The 18,040-nt window shown below is 36.3% G+C and overlaps 1 protein-coding gene across 1 annotated transcript in view; it reads left to right on the forward strand.

Moving 5' to 3' along the window:
- Positions 1 to 18,040, forward strand: part of LOC127416826 (leucine zipper protein 2-like) — a 180,699-nt gene that overhangs the window by 157,345 nt on the left and 5,314 nt on the right. Inside the window, exon 10 of the mRNA XM_051656389.1 lies at positions 7,414 to 7,518. Coding sequence (XP_051512349.1) covers positions 7,414 to 7,518 — 105 coding nt within the window. The remainder of the gene's footprint in view (positions 1 to 7,413; positions 7,519 to 18,040) is intronic.

The following is an 18,040-nucleotide window of genomic DNA, read 5'->3' on the forward strand; positions in this document are numbered from 1 at the left end:
ATATGTCTCTCTTTCTGTACATATATAACACACCACAAAAGTCACATAATTTAGAGGAAAACTGAATGACAATCCAATTTTTTCTAAAGAAATGTGAAGTAAACATTTGAGAATCCATAAAATTGTCTCTGACTGCACACATATTTGGACTACAACTTCTAATGGATGTTGTTTACTGAAGCCTCGTAATGACAAAAAGACAAGAGCTTACTCGCTTTAATGGATGTGTGTATTTATTACGTTTATGTCTATAAATCTCGTTTTGATTTTGTATGTTAGATGTGTACTCCTTATATAATTTAAGGAATTACTCTTACTCAGAGGTGGGTAGTAATGCCCTACATTTACTCCGTTACATTTACTTGAGTAACTTTTTGGGGAAGTAAATTTCTAATTAATTTATTTTATTTTTACTTCTTTACATTGGGTGGCGTTACTGTTGCTACATTACTGGGATTAATTTTAATTCATGTGTAATTTATTGAGAGATTATTGAATGGGACTTTTAGGAGAACAGAAGTGCACACAGCACTTGTGTCTCAGTAGTAAGTGAACGAAATGAGTGAATTCGGACGTGAGTGTCAGAGCTCTGGTGCTGTCGCAGAAACAACATCACATATGAAATGTTAAAATACTTATTTAATAATATATTAATACAATAAATCTTCATTCTGTTTGTCATTTTTAATATATACTGTGTGCTAATATAAAGAGTAAGCACATTTAATCAAATAAAGAGTACATTTTCAAATGTATCTGTATGTTTTGTCTCTCTATATGTTATTATGTTATTTTAATCAAGTAATAATTTGTCGAAAAGTAATTTACTGCATTCAGCATGAAATAAAACATTGCAGGAGTGAAGGAAGCAGTAAACTCCCAGCTCGTAGATCTTACCCATGGTGGATTGTGGGAAATTAACCATTGTCGAGTGTACATCAAATGTTCACTTGAAATTAGAGTGCATTGTGGGTAAGAATGAGTGAACAAAAGTAGGGAACGAGTGGCTCACTCAGAATTCAGGCACTCCTACAAAATAGCGGACACTCAAAATAGTGCACTATATAGTGAATAGGGAGAGGTTTCAGACACAGCGAGTGTTCCACGACTGGAGTTGGTGCCCTACGTAGGTTGCGTACTCTGCGTTTAGAGAGCGGCAGTACTGCTGTACAGAACTAATGATCTAAATACTTATGACACTAAAAACTGTAACTACACTGAAATAAGAATCCATGCAGGACTTTAAAAGCTATGAAATAGCGAAAGAAGGCATTAATAAAGCATGATCTTGCTTTGGTTTATATTTCAGCATGATATATAATGTCCTTGTGGTACATTTTCATGTTTTTACCATAATATTTACTAGAAATGTTTCCAAACCTCTCCTCTTATTGACAAATTCATCCAGATCTGACAAGAGCCCTTAAAAGGATAGTTCACCCAAAAATTACAATTCTCATTATTTACTCACCCTCTTGCCACCCCAGATGTGTATGACTTTCTTTCATCTGCTGAACTCAAATGAAGATTTTTAGAAGAATTTCTCAGCTCTGTAGGTCCATACAATGCAAGTGAATGGGTGGCAACATTTTAAAGCTAAGCAAAATCACATAAGTCAGCATAAAAGTAATCCATAAGACTCTAGTGGTTAAATCAGTATCTTCAGAAGCGATGTGATAGGCGTGGATGAGAAACAAAGAAACAGATCACTTTCACATTCTTCTTCTTGTGTTTTTGGTGATTCACATTCTTTTCTGCATATCACCCCCTGCTGTCTAGCAAAAAATGACAAATATTTATCTGTTTCTCACCCACTTATCATATCACTTCTGCAGATATGGATTTAACCACTGGAGTCTTATGGATTACTTTAACAAAAAAATGACAAATATTGATCTGTTGCTCACCCACACCTATCATATCACTTCTGAAGACATGGATTAAACCACTGGAGTCTTATGGATTACTTTTATGCTGATTACTTTTTATGCTTAATTTAATATTCTGTCATCATTTCTCTACCCTTATGTGTTCCAAACCAGTGTGACGCTTTGTATTATGTGGAACACAAAATATGTTAGACAGAATGTTAGGGACTGACAGTCTCAGTCACCATTCACACCATATATATACAAATATATATATATATATATATATATATATATATATATATATATATATATATATATATATATATAAACACATTCACTGAAAGTAAATAGTGACTCAGGCAAACATTCTGTCTAATATATCCTTATTGTGTTGCATGGAAGAAAGAAAGTCATATGGGTTTGAAAAAACATGATGGTGAATGATAACAGAATTTCCATTTATAATAATAATAATTTTGTAATACATGTTAAATGTGTATTATGTAATGGAATATAGGGGAGTAAATGTCTATTATGTCGTTTGTGAAAGTAATGAGTTACTCACTACTTGAGTACTCTTAACTGGATATTTTTCTTACTCTTACTCAAGTAATAATTTATGTTAGTACTTTTACTTCTACTTGAGTAATTATTTTTTTGAAGCAATTGTACTTTTACTTGAGTACAGTTTTTGGCTACTCTACCCACCTCTACTGTAAAATGTATATCATAAAACAGTGGTGAAATATCAAATCTGGAGATTACACCTTTTTAATGATGTACCCACCTATTTCCTACGTCCATGATGCTTTGTGAGAAATATGGGTATTACTTCCATTGTCAAGTTAACACAACTGTTGTTGCAGCATACATCCATTCATTCTTTCATTGTGGTGTTGGGATTTTGAGGAGAGTGTGTATGATTTCATATGGACATACAACAGTCACTATATCAGTGTGTTACTGAATGTTAATAAACTGCAAAAAATTCATCAAGACAAAGAAAATGTGAACAAAATTGGCACGCTGTTTCTCCTAGATGCAGTTAAGATTTAATCGAAGCACAAACACAACATTTCGAGCAAAATTATTGGTTATTGTAGTGGAGTACCTATGTTAGTTCAGCTCCAGATGTGTGTGCTTGTCATCTTGTCACTCTGCATGTACAAATCAGACAGACACACTAAGAAAGAGCTGTGAAGTTCCCATACTTGAGTATGTAATCGCCTTTTCGAGTTTTCCGATGAGATGATTATTTCCTTTTAATCCGCATGTAATTTTAAACATTTGTTCAGTGGGGGCCTGGGTAGCTCAGCAAGTAAAGATGCTGACTACCACACCTAGAGTCACAAGTTTGAATCCAGGGTGTGCTGAGTGACTCCAGTCAGGCTTCCTAAGCAACCAATTGGTCCGGTTGCTAGGGTGGGTAGAGTCACGTTGGGTTAACCTCCTCATGGTCACTATAATCTGGTTCTCGCTCTCGGTGGGGTGCTTGGTGAGTTGTGCGTGGATGCTGCGGAGAATAGCATGAGCCTCCACATGCGCTAGCTCTCCGTGTTAATGCGCACAGCAAGCCACGTGATAAGATGCACGGATTGACGGTCTCAGATGTGGAGGCAACTGAGATTCGTCCTCCGCCACCCGGATTGAGGCAAGTCACTACGCCACTAAAGCGCATTGGAAATTGGGCATGCAAAATTGGGGAGAAAAGGGGATAAAATAAAAATAAAAATAAATAAATAAAAATAAATTAAATAAAAAAAAAAATATTAAAAAAATATTTTATAATAAAAATATTATAAAAATATGTTTTTGTAATACAAAAACATATTTTTATGTTTTAAAAATAAAAACATTTGTTCGGCAGGTGATTGACTGGTGAGAGGTGGTGCTTTGCTGATGTGCGGGATGCATCAGGATGCCGTTTTAAACCTCAAATGCAATGTGGTTTTTGACTACCTCTGTATGTGTTTTTTGTGACCCAATCACAAAACATTTTACACCCCGTTTACAACTATATTTAGCGCTGACCTTTGCGATCAGATCATCCGAAATGCATCTTATTACCAGCTGTAAACAGGGTCTTAAAATGACTGCAGCCAGAGCTAGGGAATGCTGTAGAACAACTTCCAGCGGAAGTCCCACCCACATTAGTTTCCCCAGTAAGACCCCCAGGAAAAAGGTGGATCATTTGTTGCTATAAAATAAGAATTGTATGTAGAATAACGTGAAGTGAATGTAAACAATACCGATCGTGAATTATGTGGCTATTGGCAATCTTTTTATGAGAGGGGATAATTCAGTAAACATTCCAGATTCTGTACCAGTCAGCACTGTCATACTTCTTCTCCTCCTCCTCTTTCTTTTTTCCTCTTCTGACTCCCAGATTGGTACATCGGATGTCCTCTTCATGATTCCTGCATCCTGCTCTTACTTGAATTAGTATCTAAAGGGATGGGGGCACCTCTAGGGGGGTATCACAGAATTTTGAACATTCAAAACATGCAGCCTGACCTCATTACATTTTTTTGACTGTTGCAACATTTTAAATTCTGCTCTTACTTGAATTTGTAGCTAAATGGATGGGGGGCCCCTCAAAGGGTTTCTTCAAAAATGTAATTCTGGTCTGCTAAGCATTGCCAATTATTGGTTTCAAGTATCGTTGCAGTGAACAGCTGTTATTGCCTCCCACGTGGGGCCCCCAACTTGGGGCCCCATGCAATTGCCTGGCTTGCCTGTCCCATAGGCACATACATTTACTTTGAAACGGGATCTCACTTTCAGCCAAGGCCGTAACCATATCTTGAACATTGGGGGGGACAAAACCATTATTGGGGTGGAGGGCCATGGGTGTTGAGGTCACAAATATAATGGTACTCAGTCCTTTAAAATAGTTGCGGCGAGGGGGCCTTGGTAGCTCAGTGAGTACAGACACTGACTACCACCCCTGGAGTCGCAGGTTCGAATCCAGGGCATGCTGAGTGACTCCAGCCAGGTCTCCTAAGCAACCAAATTGACCAGGGTTCTAGGTCTCCTAAGCAACCAAATTGACCAGGGTTCTAGGGAGAGTAGAGTCACATGGGGTAACCTCCTCGTGGTTGCTATAATGTGGTTCTTGCTCTCAGTGGGGCACGTGATGAGTTGTGCATGGATGCCGCGGAGAATAGCGTGAAGCCTCCACACACGCTATGTCTCTGTGGTAATGCGCTCAACAAGCCATGTGATAAGATGTGAGGATTGACATTCTCAGATGCAGAGGCAACTGAGATTTGTCCTCCACCACACAGATTGAGGCGTGTCACTACAACACCAGGGGACCTAGAATGCACTGGGAATTGGGCATTCCAAATTGGGGAGAAATATAGAATAAATTAGTTAAGGCAATAAAATTATAATTTTCTGAATAAAGGCTTTAAATATGTTAAGTTTTTTTTTTAAATGCGACCATAATTTGATCATTTCTGTTTTTTTGTTTTGTTTTGTTTTTTAGTTCACACAGTAAAAGACAAACACTGTGTCTGCATTGCTAGCAATATGCCAGTTTCAGTCATCTTTTCTTTCTATTTTGTGCTGCATCAAAGAAAAGACGAATATAATTTGAATTTCTTTTCATCGCTGATGTATTTGTAAAATGACATGACATCAGCTGGCTAGCAAAAAGAAAATAAACAAAATTATTTACTGTCCTCAAGTTGTGCCTCACTGATTTTTTCTTTCATAGAATCTTAAAACAATCTTTTCTTCAAGAATCCTAACGATGCTCTTTTACATACAAAAACACTTAATTTTGACCACTGCTGTCAAGGTCCAAAGAGGGGGAAAACAATCATCATTAAAATACCATAAAAGTAGTCCATACAACACTAAGTTTTTCTATGGCCCCCAAAAGTTTGCACAAGTCATTTGGACTACTGTTATTATGTCTTTATACTGAACGTTTAATAACGCTTTATAGTGTTTGTCCTTTTTTGAAGCTTGACAGCTCCTGCTCACTATATACTCTTATTCTATGGAATAGAGCTGCTTAAAATATCTACAGTATTTTTTTGTTCCAAGAAAAAGTAACAGCATATGGGTTTTGAACAACATAAGGGTGAGTAAATGAGTGAGTAAAAGTACATTTTCCATTTTTAGGTGAACTACTCCTTTTACTGGTGGCCCATTTTTTGAGCACAGACTCATCAAGGACATATGCTTATAAAGAGATGACTCTTAGGAGATGCTGTACAAAATTCAGAATTAAAGACAAAGAAATTATTTAGAAAAACTTAAATTGATTGTTAATGATTACCTAAATGATGACACTAGTCTGTCCTTGTCACAACCTAAAACTCAATGGAAGCCTCAAGTCGCAGTTCTAATCTGAGGGTGATAACGCTCTACTTTGTGTTTTACTGATCATCTTCTTAGACAATGTCAAGTGAATTTTCTAAAATGCTCCTTCAAAAACGGCCAGATTACCACATTTGTTCAATTCCTTTACAATGTACACACATTTGTGCTTTATCTTAAGCCTGACATGCTGAAAGCTGCTCCATTAATGTTTTCACATTCACAATTACGAATGACATCCAAATCACATACTGTACATGACATATTTTCAATTCAAAACGCAGAATTATCGCCAAATGGTGAATAGTTTACTTTCGGTTGGTACAACATTTTAATCATAAAACAATGGTCAAATTTTGCATGTGTAGTTAGATACTTTCATCTTACATGACACTAACACTCTTAACCTGAACTGCTTGCTGATGCATGCCGCTGGAATAATTCATGAGGTTTCCGCTTAGCTTCTGAAACTTGAGTCCCACGACTCCTGCCTTCATCGATTTGATTGGCTATCTCAAATGACATTGACGAGCAGTGTTAAACTACTGAGCATGATAAATATTTTACTTTTTTAAACCTTTATGTTATTCCTGCAACAACTTAATGACAGCTAGATGGCGATGCATAATGGACTGCAGCAGAACAGCAACAAGGATATCAATTATTGCGGGGGACCATCTGGCCATATCTGATTATTGGAGGGGACTTGTCCCCCTCAGTGTATATTGCTTTCAGCACATAAAATCTGAAACATCATACATTATTTACCTGTTGGTTCTGAAGTGTGTCCTGAACATTGCTTTCATCCTACTGCATGTAAGGTCAATACAATTACACAATATTATATGACATACTGTGTAAACTCTGAACAAGTAGAATTGTGGACAAGTTTTTTTTTGTTTTTTTTTTCTGAGAGCGCTGTTAGGCTAACTGAACAGTTGCACTGACTGTACAGTACTGTAAGTCTCTTTTGATAAAAGCATTTGCTAAATGGAAAAACAACAAGAACAAAAGTCTGTTGTGTGCTATGACTTTAAAGGCCACTCATGTACAATGGATCACAATGGAAGGAAAGAGCTGACAGCAGACTTGTCTGCACTTTTATAATAGGCCCTGTACTCTTTTTTTTATCTCTGTCTTTCTTTATCTTTCTCTCTTTTTCCTTTGAGTCTTTCATGTAATATTCTTTTTCTGTGCTCTCTTCTGTCAGGACATCCCAAAAGTTCCCCGGATCACAACAACAAGTAAATTCCCTGTGAGCAGTGCGGTAATGAGGAGAGATGGCTCAGGACAGAAAGACTGCCAGATGGTGAAGGTAAATCTTTAGTGCCCTAGTACTCCAGTGGCTGCTTCACTACCCTCTGGTCTAAATGGGCTGACTAATATGTTCACTGAATCTCGGTGTATACCTCAACCATTAGAGATCATTTACAACTTTGCATTAAATGTAGTTCAGGAATAAGCGTTTTAGAAACTCGCAGGCCTCACTCAGCAGTTTTCTTGTGATAAATGGTATATTCAACTTTTGCTGTTGGACCCCATGAGAAATCAGACTCATGCTGTTGTTCCATTCAATTAAAGGCGAAGTGTGCTATTTCTGCACCATTACAGCACCAAACTGAATTGCAAAAATAACTAGAACTGGAAAGTTTGGCAAGACAAAAAAATATGTTGACTTAACAAAGCCTTGTCTAAAAGTTTAAAAAAGTTTTTAAAAGCCCCGAAGTTACAAGGCTATACAGCATTACGCATTTATACAGTTTAAGGTTTTGATAGAAAGACAGACAGACAGCTAGAATGAAATCTAGACAGTTGCTGAGATGTTTGTGGTGGTTGCCAGGGATTAGACTAATAATAGTCTTAAATAGAATAGAGCACAACAGTGCCCACCCATTTTTCCAGCTGTCTTGGTTCTGTAAGTATTTTCTTATATTTTTTTTTTCCATAGGGATTTCATAAAATCCTTAAAGCTACACTATTAACTTTTGGCCCTCTAGCGGTTGAAGCATAAAACTGCAAGTTATTTGAGGAGGAACACTTTACCTCGATTGTGATTCGGCAATGCTCTTCTGTTGGATGAATCTCATGGTTTGAAGACTCTGAGATTAGAGTCATGACGAGCTATTTTCATGTTGACATTATGTCATTCACTTAAAGATGTATAACCAATATATTACTTACTTTCAGAAAGATAAACAACACTCTTAATTACAGTACATTATATGATTATTAAAGTGTTTTATCCACTACACAATACAAATTAATGTTTGCTTTGTACTATATATATCAAATTATGAGGTGAAACTCATGAAATGGCTGATTTAAGTCCAACTGAAGGCACTTAATTTTTATATGACAGTCGATCTCAGTGGACAATGCAAGTGAACCACAATACTACAATGGTAGGTCTATGTATTGCAAACAGTAAGACTATAATATAAAAATGCAAAATGAGGATTTAATAATAATTAAATTTAATAATTTAATAAAGTGATTTCACTCCACTGCTGTCCTGACTCCTGAAACCTCGACTGGACTGACTGAATAGCTGTCGCACTTGCTTCCCGCGCCACAGCTGGACCTTCTTTCTGAGCTTACGGACATGACGTAAACACATATGGACGAATGACGTATGCCTGCGATTTTGCGCCAAATCTGTCCCGACAGCTCTAAATAAATTTAAATCTTAATTGTAGGCTTACCGTTGTGAATCAGAGTGAGACAAGGACAGGATTTTTTATGTTCTCACTTAATAATTAACTTTTGTTAATTGTAATCAATTTTTTTTTTACATAGTGCAGCTTTAATAAAAGAGTTCTAAGCCATGAACCAAACCAACCACTTCCAAGGTAAATAACAACATTACAAACTTTGCTTTGAAACAAAAAAATTTTGATAATCAGACAAAAAGACAAAGTTACAAGATTATGTTCTTTACGTCTTTAATGAGAGAATGAAGTGGAATCCCATGAAGCACTGCTAATGACTTAGTCGAAATAAAAATGATGGAAAAATATAAAACTGTAGTTTAAAAATTTTATTGAATCAGTGTATTTAAAATATCTTGCAGAATATTCAGATATAAACAGTATACATGGGAGCATCATGGGAGTAGAATGTCATTGCTGGGCTAATTTGCCTTGGTTTGATTGCCGCAATTCTCTGTTTGGTGAATCTTTTTTTCAGCAACATGCGTAGTATAGTTCTTAACCAGTAAATCCCACTATTAAACACAATTTTTTTTAAAATGGAGTAGAAGTAACGTGGACTGATGGCTTCAACAGGAGTGTATACCATCGATTTACAACCTAGTTACAACATAGTAACTGTTTTTTTTAGCAGGTTTCCCAAACCCTGTCTTCCATTGGTCAAAAAACAGATAGTCCTGCCCATACCACTGATTGCAATACTGCTACAGTATGTCGGGCCACTCAAATAAACAGACTGAGCCACAGTGTTTACACTTTGTGGGGAAATCAATCTACCAATGGCTCACTTTGGGATGGGAGAAAATATTTTAGCATCGAAACAATCACACACATCACCTTTAAAATGGCATACCTATAAAAAAACAAACAAATCATGTTTAATTAGGCCAGGAGTGCTCTGCTTTCCTCTCCAATGTGGCTGAAGATGACTTCAGAATAAGAGTGCTCTCTGTTTTTCCCTCTCTTTGTTGTTTTTTATGAGTGCAATTCAAAGAACTGAAAGAGGCAACTGATTTTGTCCATTGACATAGTCTTACAGATAATGGATGTTAGCCCAAAACACTCATACAGATGGTAAGCAGAAAGCAACCTTACTTGATCCTGAGTCGTCATCAAAGAGAAAAATATGTTGCATATCATGCTGACACATGATGTGCGAGACAGTGCTGGGAAGATGTTGTGAACCAGGAACAATGCGTCATCAGAGATATCAGCAGAGCAGAAAGCAGAACTCTGACCTAGAAGAGATAAATCTCACTGACTACTGACATGTGCTTATCATAACTATAATGGCAATATTGTGTGTTTGTGGGTTAGTAATTGTGGTTGTGGTAAGTGAAGTGGTTGTGTGCACGAGGGCAAAAGAGAAATGTGAAGAAGTGTGCAGAGACAAGAAACAAAGAGAGGAAGATAGTTTGACAGGGAAACACAGAATCCCAGGGAGAAGATGTCATCCTCAGTGGATGACATGTCATGAAAATTGTCTTTTAATGAAAATGTTCCCAAAGCAGCACTCACCCTGCTGGTGTTACTGATGAGAGAATGAGCAGAGCCCTGCAACTATACTCACAAAGAGAGAGAGATATTCAGATTGGAATGACTTTCTCATCATTGCTGTTTTATCATTTATGAATGTTGCAGAATTTTGTACCCTACTAATGACGAAGTTGGATGAAAGGAAAAATGACCAAAGTTTGCAAAATATTTTTCATAGATTGTTGTGGTGTATGATGAAGTAATATATCTATATTATTAGTGAGATATAACACACACACACAACCATACATACATACATATATATATATATATATATATATATACATACAGGGTTGGGAGTTTAAATGTATTCCACTACAGATTACAGAATACATGCTGTAAAATGTAATTTGTAACGTATTTCGTTAGATTACTCAAGGTCAGTAACGTATTCTAAATACTTTGGATTACTTATTCAGCACTGGTAGATTTTTTCACTTGTTTTGACTATAACAACTCTGCCAGTACAGTAAGAGAAAATACACGTTAAAAATACATTCTCTGAAAAACCTAAATATCTTATGCGGTGTTGTTTCTAAAACAAGATAAATCAAACTGATCTTGTTTTAAGGATTTTTTGATATTTTTACAGGAAAACAATACAAAAATTATTATCAAGAATAGGATTTTTGCCCTAATATCAAAGGTCTTAGTAGAAAAAAGAAATTATGATCCAATGTGAATTTTCTTGATAAAAAAATATGAGCGTGCCTGGTAAAATGTGCATGTAAAATGGCTAGAAATAGCATTTTAGCTTAGCGTAAAGCTGACAGTTTACACAAGGTTTATTTCTATTTCTTCTGCTCCAAACTTACTTCAAACTTACTTCTCTATCTGCTCGTATGAATGTAACACATCATAAGAAAGTGTTTCACCACTGTTCAAATGCACTTTGGATCACATCATTTATATCTATAAATGTTTTCCATCTGAAAGGACTAAATATTAAATGAAATAAATGACAATAAAATGCAAAGAAATCTCTTTATTAATCAAAATACTTTTTGAATGTAACTGTATTCTAATTACCAATGATTTAAACTGTAACTGTAGTGGAATACAGTTACTAATATTTTGTATTTTAAATACGTATTCCCGTTACATGTATTCTGTTACTCCCCAACCCTGTGTATATATATATATATATATATATATACACACACACACACACACAACACACTACCAGTCATAAGTTTAGAAACACTTACTCATTCTTTATTATATATATATATATATATATATATATATATATATATATATATATATATATATATATATATGTTTTTTTTTTTCACATTTTAGAATAATAGTGGAATAGCATAAGTGGAATAACATAAATGGAAATATGGGAATTATGTTGTGGCTAAACAAAATCCAAAATAAATCAAAACTGTGTTATATTTTAGCATCTTCAAAGTAGTCACCCTTTGCCTAGAATTTGCAGACATGTACTCTTGACATTTTCTCAACCAACTTCTTGTGGTATCACCCTGGGATGCTTTTTAAACAGTATTGAAGGAGTTCCCATCTATGTTGGGCACTTATTGGCTGCTTTTCTTTATTATTTGGTCCAAGTCATCAATTTCAAAAACTTTTTTTTTATTATTACATTTTAGTTTTATACTGAAATAAATTAATATGGTGGCACAATTATATTTTTGTCTACAAAACTAATTTCAAACATTTAAGCATACGCCTTCAGATCAAAAGATTTTTAAGATCATGAGAAACATTTCAGTCAAGTGTTTCAAAACTTTTGACTGGTAGTGTATATATATATACACCGATCAGCCACAACATTAAAACCACCTGCCTAATATTGTGTAGGTCCCCCTCGTGCCACCAAAACAGCGCCAACCCGCATCTCAGAATAGCATTCTGAGATGCTGTTCTTCTCACCACAACTGTACAGGGGTGCTTTTCCCAAAAGCATCGTTAGCCAACTATGGTCGCAAGTTCCATCATCACCAACATAGTTCAACGATTTGGTGTTTCCTGAAATCATAGTTCCAGCGATTTGTGTGGTTGGAACTACAGCTTTGAGAGATTTGGAAGGCTTAAAGTTGTGGTGTTCAAATTTTACTTAATTCACTTTTACAGTTACTTTTATTAGAAATTCAGTTTGAAACAATTTTCCAGCATGACTATCACAATTGTTCTCCCTTCGAAGTGCCCTCCGAAAGCATTATTTATGCCGTTTGGAACGTAGGATTGGCTTCGTTTGTGCGAAGAAAAGGTGAGTTATTTTATTATTTACAAGTGAATATCTTTGTTACAACACTGCCAACGAGAAATTTGTCATATAACAATATTTGTAAAACACAATATGTATGTTAATGGTTTTCACTGATATAAAAATGTACCTGTACTCTACACGTATGCAACATATCTGCAGTGCTTTGAGTATTGTCAGAAAAGCGCTAAGTAAATGTAAAATTCATTCATTCACATATTTCAAAATATTACAATATTATATATGTAAAATATAATTTCTCAAACATAGTATAATTTTTAAAGTCAATGTACCCAAATAAATGAACAACAATTGTATGAATATGTACATGTATGGCCATATATATGACTTCTTTATGGGGTTACATGTCAGTGTAAGTGGTTTTGTGTTTATCGTGTCGTGTTCACAGAAGTAGAATAGAATATGGAGTATTCTCAATAGGCTTTGTAACAGAAAACAAATATATGCTTCTTGTTTGCAAAAGTCTTTCAATTAATGTTTGCAGGGGGGGAAAACATATACCAAGGTAGGCAAATACACAAAATATTTATTAACACAAGTTATGTCAGATTAAGTGAAACAAATAATAGAAAATACAGTATCCAAACTGTAAAATATTAGTAACCAAACATATTCTGAATTAAATGTTCTCTGACTTCTGCTCCTACAGGATGCATTCTGCCTTGATGTGGGTTCAAAGGATCATCGTCATCAGAAGCAGCATCTTCATCAGCACCAGCATGACCCCCCTCTTCCTCCTCAGGAAGCTGGACATTTTCTCTTACTGCAATGTTGTGGAGAATTGAAGTAACCACAACAACAGAACAGATTTTGGAGTGGTTCAGCTTCAGGCCGCCTATGGAATTGCTGATGCAGCGAAAACGTTGTTTCCCCACTCCTATAGCACTCTCCACAATAGAGCATGTCTGATTAAACCTTTCCACTGCAGTGGTAGCTGGATGCTGCACAGGTGTCAAGGGGTATGGGTGAAGAGGATATCCACTGTCTCCCAGCAGCCAGCTATCACCAAAGCCACCCTCTTCAGCCACCTGGCAAATTGCAGAACTGACCCACACAAAAGAGTCATGAGTGCTTCCAGGTCATTTAGCCACAATGTCAGTGAAGATCCCCAGGTGATCACACACTGCTTGAACATTAATGTCTGGATAGCCCTTCCTGCAAATGTGGAAGGGATATCCAGCCATTAATGTTCAACAAGGGCTCAAATTGCAGAACTGGCCCACACAAAAGAGTCATGAGTGCTTCCAGGCCATTTTGCCACAATGTCAGTGAAGATCCCCAGGTGATCACACACTACTTGAACATTAATGGCTGGATAGCCCTTCCTGCAAATGTAGAAGGGCTATCCAGCCATTAATGTTCAACCAGGGATCATTTACCACAGGACTTGACACTGGGATAAGGGTGCCATCGATGATGCCAGTCACTCTGGTGATGTTGGCAATATTGTGGAACTGTTGACTGGCCAGCTGGATTTCTTGAGGAGTTTGGGGGAAAGTCAGCATGTTGTTCATAAGCTGTAACAGCAAAGGTGTTACTGCTGTCACAGCCTTGCTGACTGAAGACTTGCTGAGCCCCAGGTCATCACCAACCACCTCCATAAAACTTCCAACAACATAATAACGCAGCACAGCTAAGAACTGCTCTGGACTTAAGGCATTGTTTCTCCTTGTGGCCCTCTGAATGTGTGGTTTCATAACCTGCAACAATTTAAGGATCTTGGTCCTTGGAAGCCGGAATTTTCTTATGATGATATCATCAGATAGAGAGTCAACGGGGTAAAATTGTCCTTATGTAGGCATTTATGTACACTGCCTGACTTCTGGGATCCCTTCCAATGCCTCAGGCCCCAGGATGGCCAAAACTTTCTCTTCCTCTGCAGTCAGAGGAGGAACAGAACTGATACCACCACCAGTCTTATTTGCTTCCCTTTTAAGTGCTGCAGCCAGGGCCAGCCCATGGGATTGTGGGGCCCTACGTGAAATAAAAAAAAAGCCAAATGTAAAGAAAAAGAACATACCTCTTATAGAGCTGACATCTTTGCAGATAGGATGGTTTGGTTATTTTCCAGAATAATTGCTCATATTTTCACTCTATGTGAGTTTTTTTTTTCTTCTTTTTTCATCTTTATATCCTGTAAGCTTTACTTCTTGCCGATTTTAGATACACTGCTGTTATTTGTTGTCACTTTCAGTTATTTGATTAAAGTCAGAATATTTTGAGAATAAAGTCAACATTTCGAGAATAAAGTCGAAGCATTATGAGATTAAAGTCGTAATTTTTTTTAGAATAAAGTCAAAATTTCGAGAATAAAGTTATAGCATTATGAGATTAGTAATATTTCGAGAATAAAGTCAAAATGTTTTATTAAATCATTTTTTTAAAATCATACTTTAGTTTAGGATTTAGCAACAAAGAAATCCTTTTTCATCTTTTGGCACATCAGCATGAAGTTATTATTGGGATCCTGACACTGCAACGGTTACGAGTTGAATTTATTCTGGAGAAAGAATCAGACAAGACGTTCGCAAGAGTCCCGCTTGGCATAGGTGATGCTTGGGCTGGGTTTCCCGAAGCTGTAAATTGAACATTAGTAGCAGTAGTGGATTTAGGCATGGGCAACATGTGCAGTTGCCCAGAGCGGCACGAGGCATCCACACAGAAACTGTACTATATAATGTTTTATTGGGCTTCTTTGATAAGCATAATTGTAATGGCAAAAGACATATATGTTCTTATTGAACAAATTTGCTTAGAAGACATATGTGAGTAATGTGACTCTGCACTTTAAAACTTAAATAGGCCAAAATAAAGAATTAAAATATGGTTAACAAAGGAGATTAGGGTGAGAGTGTGCAATGAGCGATTCACTCTCTCTCTCTCTCTCTCTCTCTCTCTCTCTCTCTCTCTTACTCCTCCTGCTCTTCTTCCTCCCTCCAATGGATGATTGAAATAGTCCTAGTCTGTTTACATGGCAGTCACAAATTGCAATCTGCATAATGTCAGTCGGGCTACACGTGCACAGTAGGGCTGAGCGATATGAAAAAAAATTTCAGAAATTTTTCACAAAAAAACAAACAAACAACAACAACAACAAAACATATCTACGACCTCCCCTTGCTTTATTGGTTTTGCTTTAAAAATACGTATGAACTGTGCCTGGTAAAAGTGTGCTCGACTACACATGGCATCTGGATATAACGCTCTTCTCCATTATTTGATCAGTTTTTGATGTATTACTGCTGAAATTATATGTTGAAAATTTTTACAAACATCTCTTTTAAATAAAATCCATTTTACAACTTTCTACTTTTATTTGCGGCAATAGCGCGATCTAAACTGCGCCACAGAGCCAGGCAGTTTTTGTGAATGAAGCGCAATCTACAATAAGCATAATTTACATAGAAAGGAGGCGTCTTTGCACAGAAAGGAATGACAATGGCTGGGTTTCCAGATAACGTTGTAGCTTAAGCGTTTACGATCATCTTCGAATGCTGCTTGTTATTTTAAGATGGAGTAACGTCTGTCTCCCAAACCAGCACGTAGATCCCTTGTTATAAAGTAGAAGGTTAAGTGATTCGTTACGGGAGCTCTCCGGTCCAGAGGTGCTGAAACTTTGTTCAAAATATGTCCAGGAGTTTGTCTTCTCAAAATCAAAATAAGTGGAAATACTGACAAATAGGGAAGTTGTTTGTAACCTTGTCGAGTCGCCGAAATGTATTAACTATTACAGAATTTAACTTCAGAAATAATGATGGCTTTTGTAAGACAGGGTTTCAAATGTATCCATTCTCAACTTCATAGAGATTAATGAAAGTGATACAAAAAAATGCATGTAACTTCAATGTACGCGATGTGGATCATAAGGGGCTCTCACATAGCCTAAAGTTTTGTTTCTTTGGCTGGGACCATACAGATGCACAAAGAACAGGATTACAATTATAGACATCAGTAGGCTGAACTATAGGAACAAAGACACGCGCTTGAAGAAACACTTTATTATATTTTGAAGAACAGATGACAGATAATGATGCTTTTGGGAAACCTGCTGTAGTAAGTACAATTTAAGTGCTACTAATGTTCAATTTATAGCTTCGGGAAACCCAGTCCAAGCATCACCCACGCCGAGCGGGACTGTGCGAACATCTGTCTGGTTCTTTCTCCAGAATTAATTCAGTTCATAACCGCTGCAGTGTCAGGATCCCAATAATAACTTCGTGCTGATGTGCCAAAAGAAGACAAAAGATTTGTTTGTTGCTAAATCCTAAACTGAAGTGTGATTTAACTAAAGCATATACATCCATTTCTTGCATTGATGAAGCTGCTGACTCTTTGCTCTATCGTTGTGATGATGCACCGTTTCTGGTCCTCAAAATATTCCGACTCCGATTACGTGGCACTAAAACGCTGGGATCTCATACAAACATGATATTACTAGCAGAATTCAAAGTAATTTAGTGTAATACCTTAATTAACAGAGCGTCCAATGTGCGTGCTTAGAGATGAGATGAGCGGATTTTTTTCCAATTTATCCGGCAAACTTTATTCCTGGACACATTGGCCAGCACTAAAACTCTGGTGGTGCAAGGCAGGTGATCAAATGGCTGCTGCAATTATGTTATGAGCACTATAACTGTGTTTTTTGTGTGCTTACTTCATTCTAAATGTTCCCCTGCTTTGCTACATTGATAAAATGCTTGGCACAGGTCTCAGCATAATGTGTCCCATCATCTGCTTTCATGACGATCAATGCAATGTTTATTAAAAGGGTCATATAAGGACGTGCGTTAACAGTGTAAAATAAATAAAAAATAGTGGTGTTAAAGGAATATTGCGTTTCTGCGTTAAGTTCGACAGCTCTAATATAATAATAATAATAATAATAATAATAATAATAATATATATAAATATATATATATATATATATATATATATATATATATATATATATATATATATATATATATACACACACACACACACACACACACACACACACACACACAAGGTTGGGGAGTAACGGAATACATGTAACGGGATTACGTATTTAAAATACAGTTACATTAAAAATATTTTGATTACTGAAGAGATTACTTTGCATGTAAATTGTCAGCTATACCCTAAGCTAAAATGCTATTTCTAGCCACTTTACATGCACATGTTGGCAGGCACAATCATATTTATTTTATCAAGAAAATTCACGTTGGATCATAATTTGTTTTTTTCTAGTAAGACCTTTGATATTAGGGCAAAACTCGTATTCTTGATAATAATATTTGTATTGTTTTCCTGTAAAAAATATCTAAAAATCCTTAAAACAAGATCAGTTTGATTAATCT

Source organism: Myxocyprinus asiaticus, chromosome 26, assembly GCF_019703515.2.
Source record: "Myxocyprinus asiaticus isolate MX2 ecotype Aquarium Trade chromosome 26, UBuf_Myxa_2, whole genome shotgun sequence".
NCBI lineage: Eukaryota > Metazoa > Chordata > Actinopteri > Cypriniformes > Catostomidae > Myxocyprinus > Myxocyprinus asiaticus.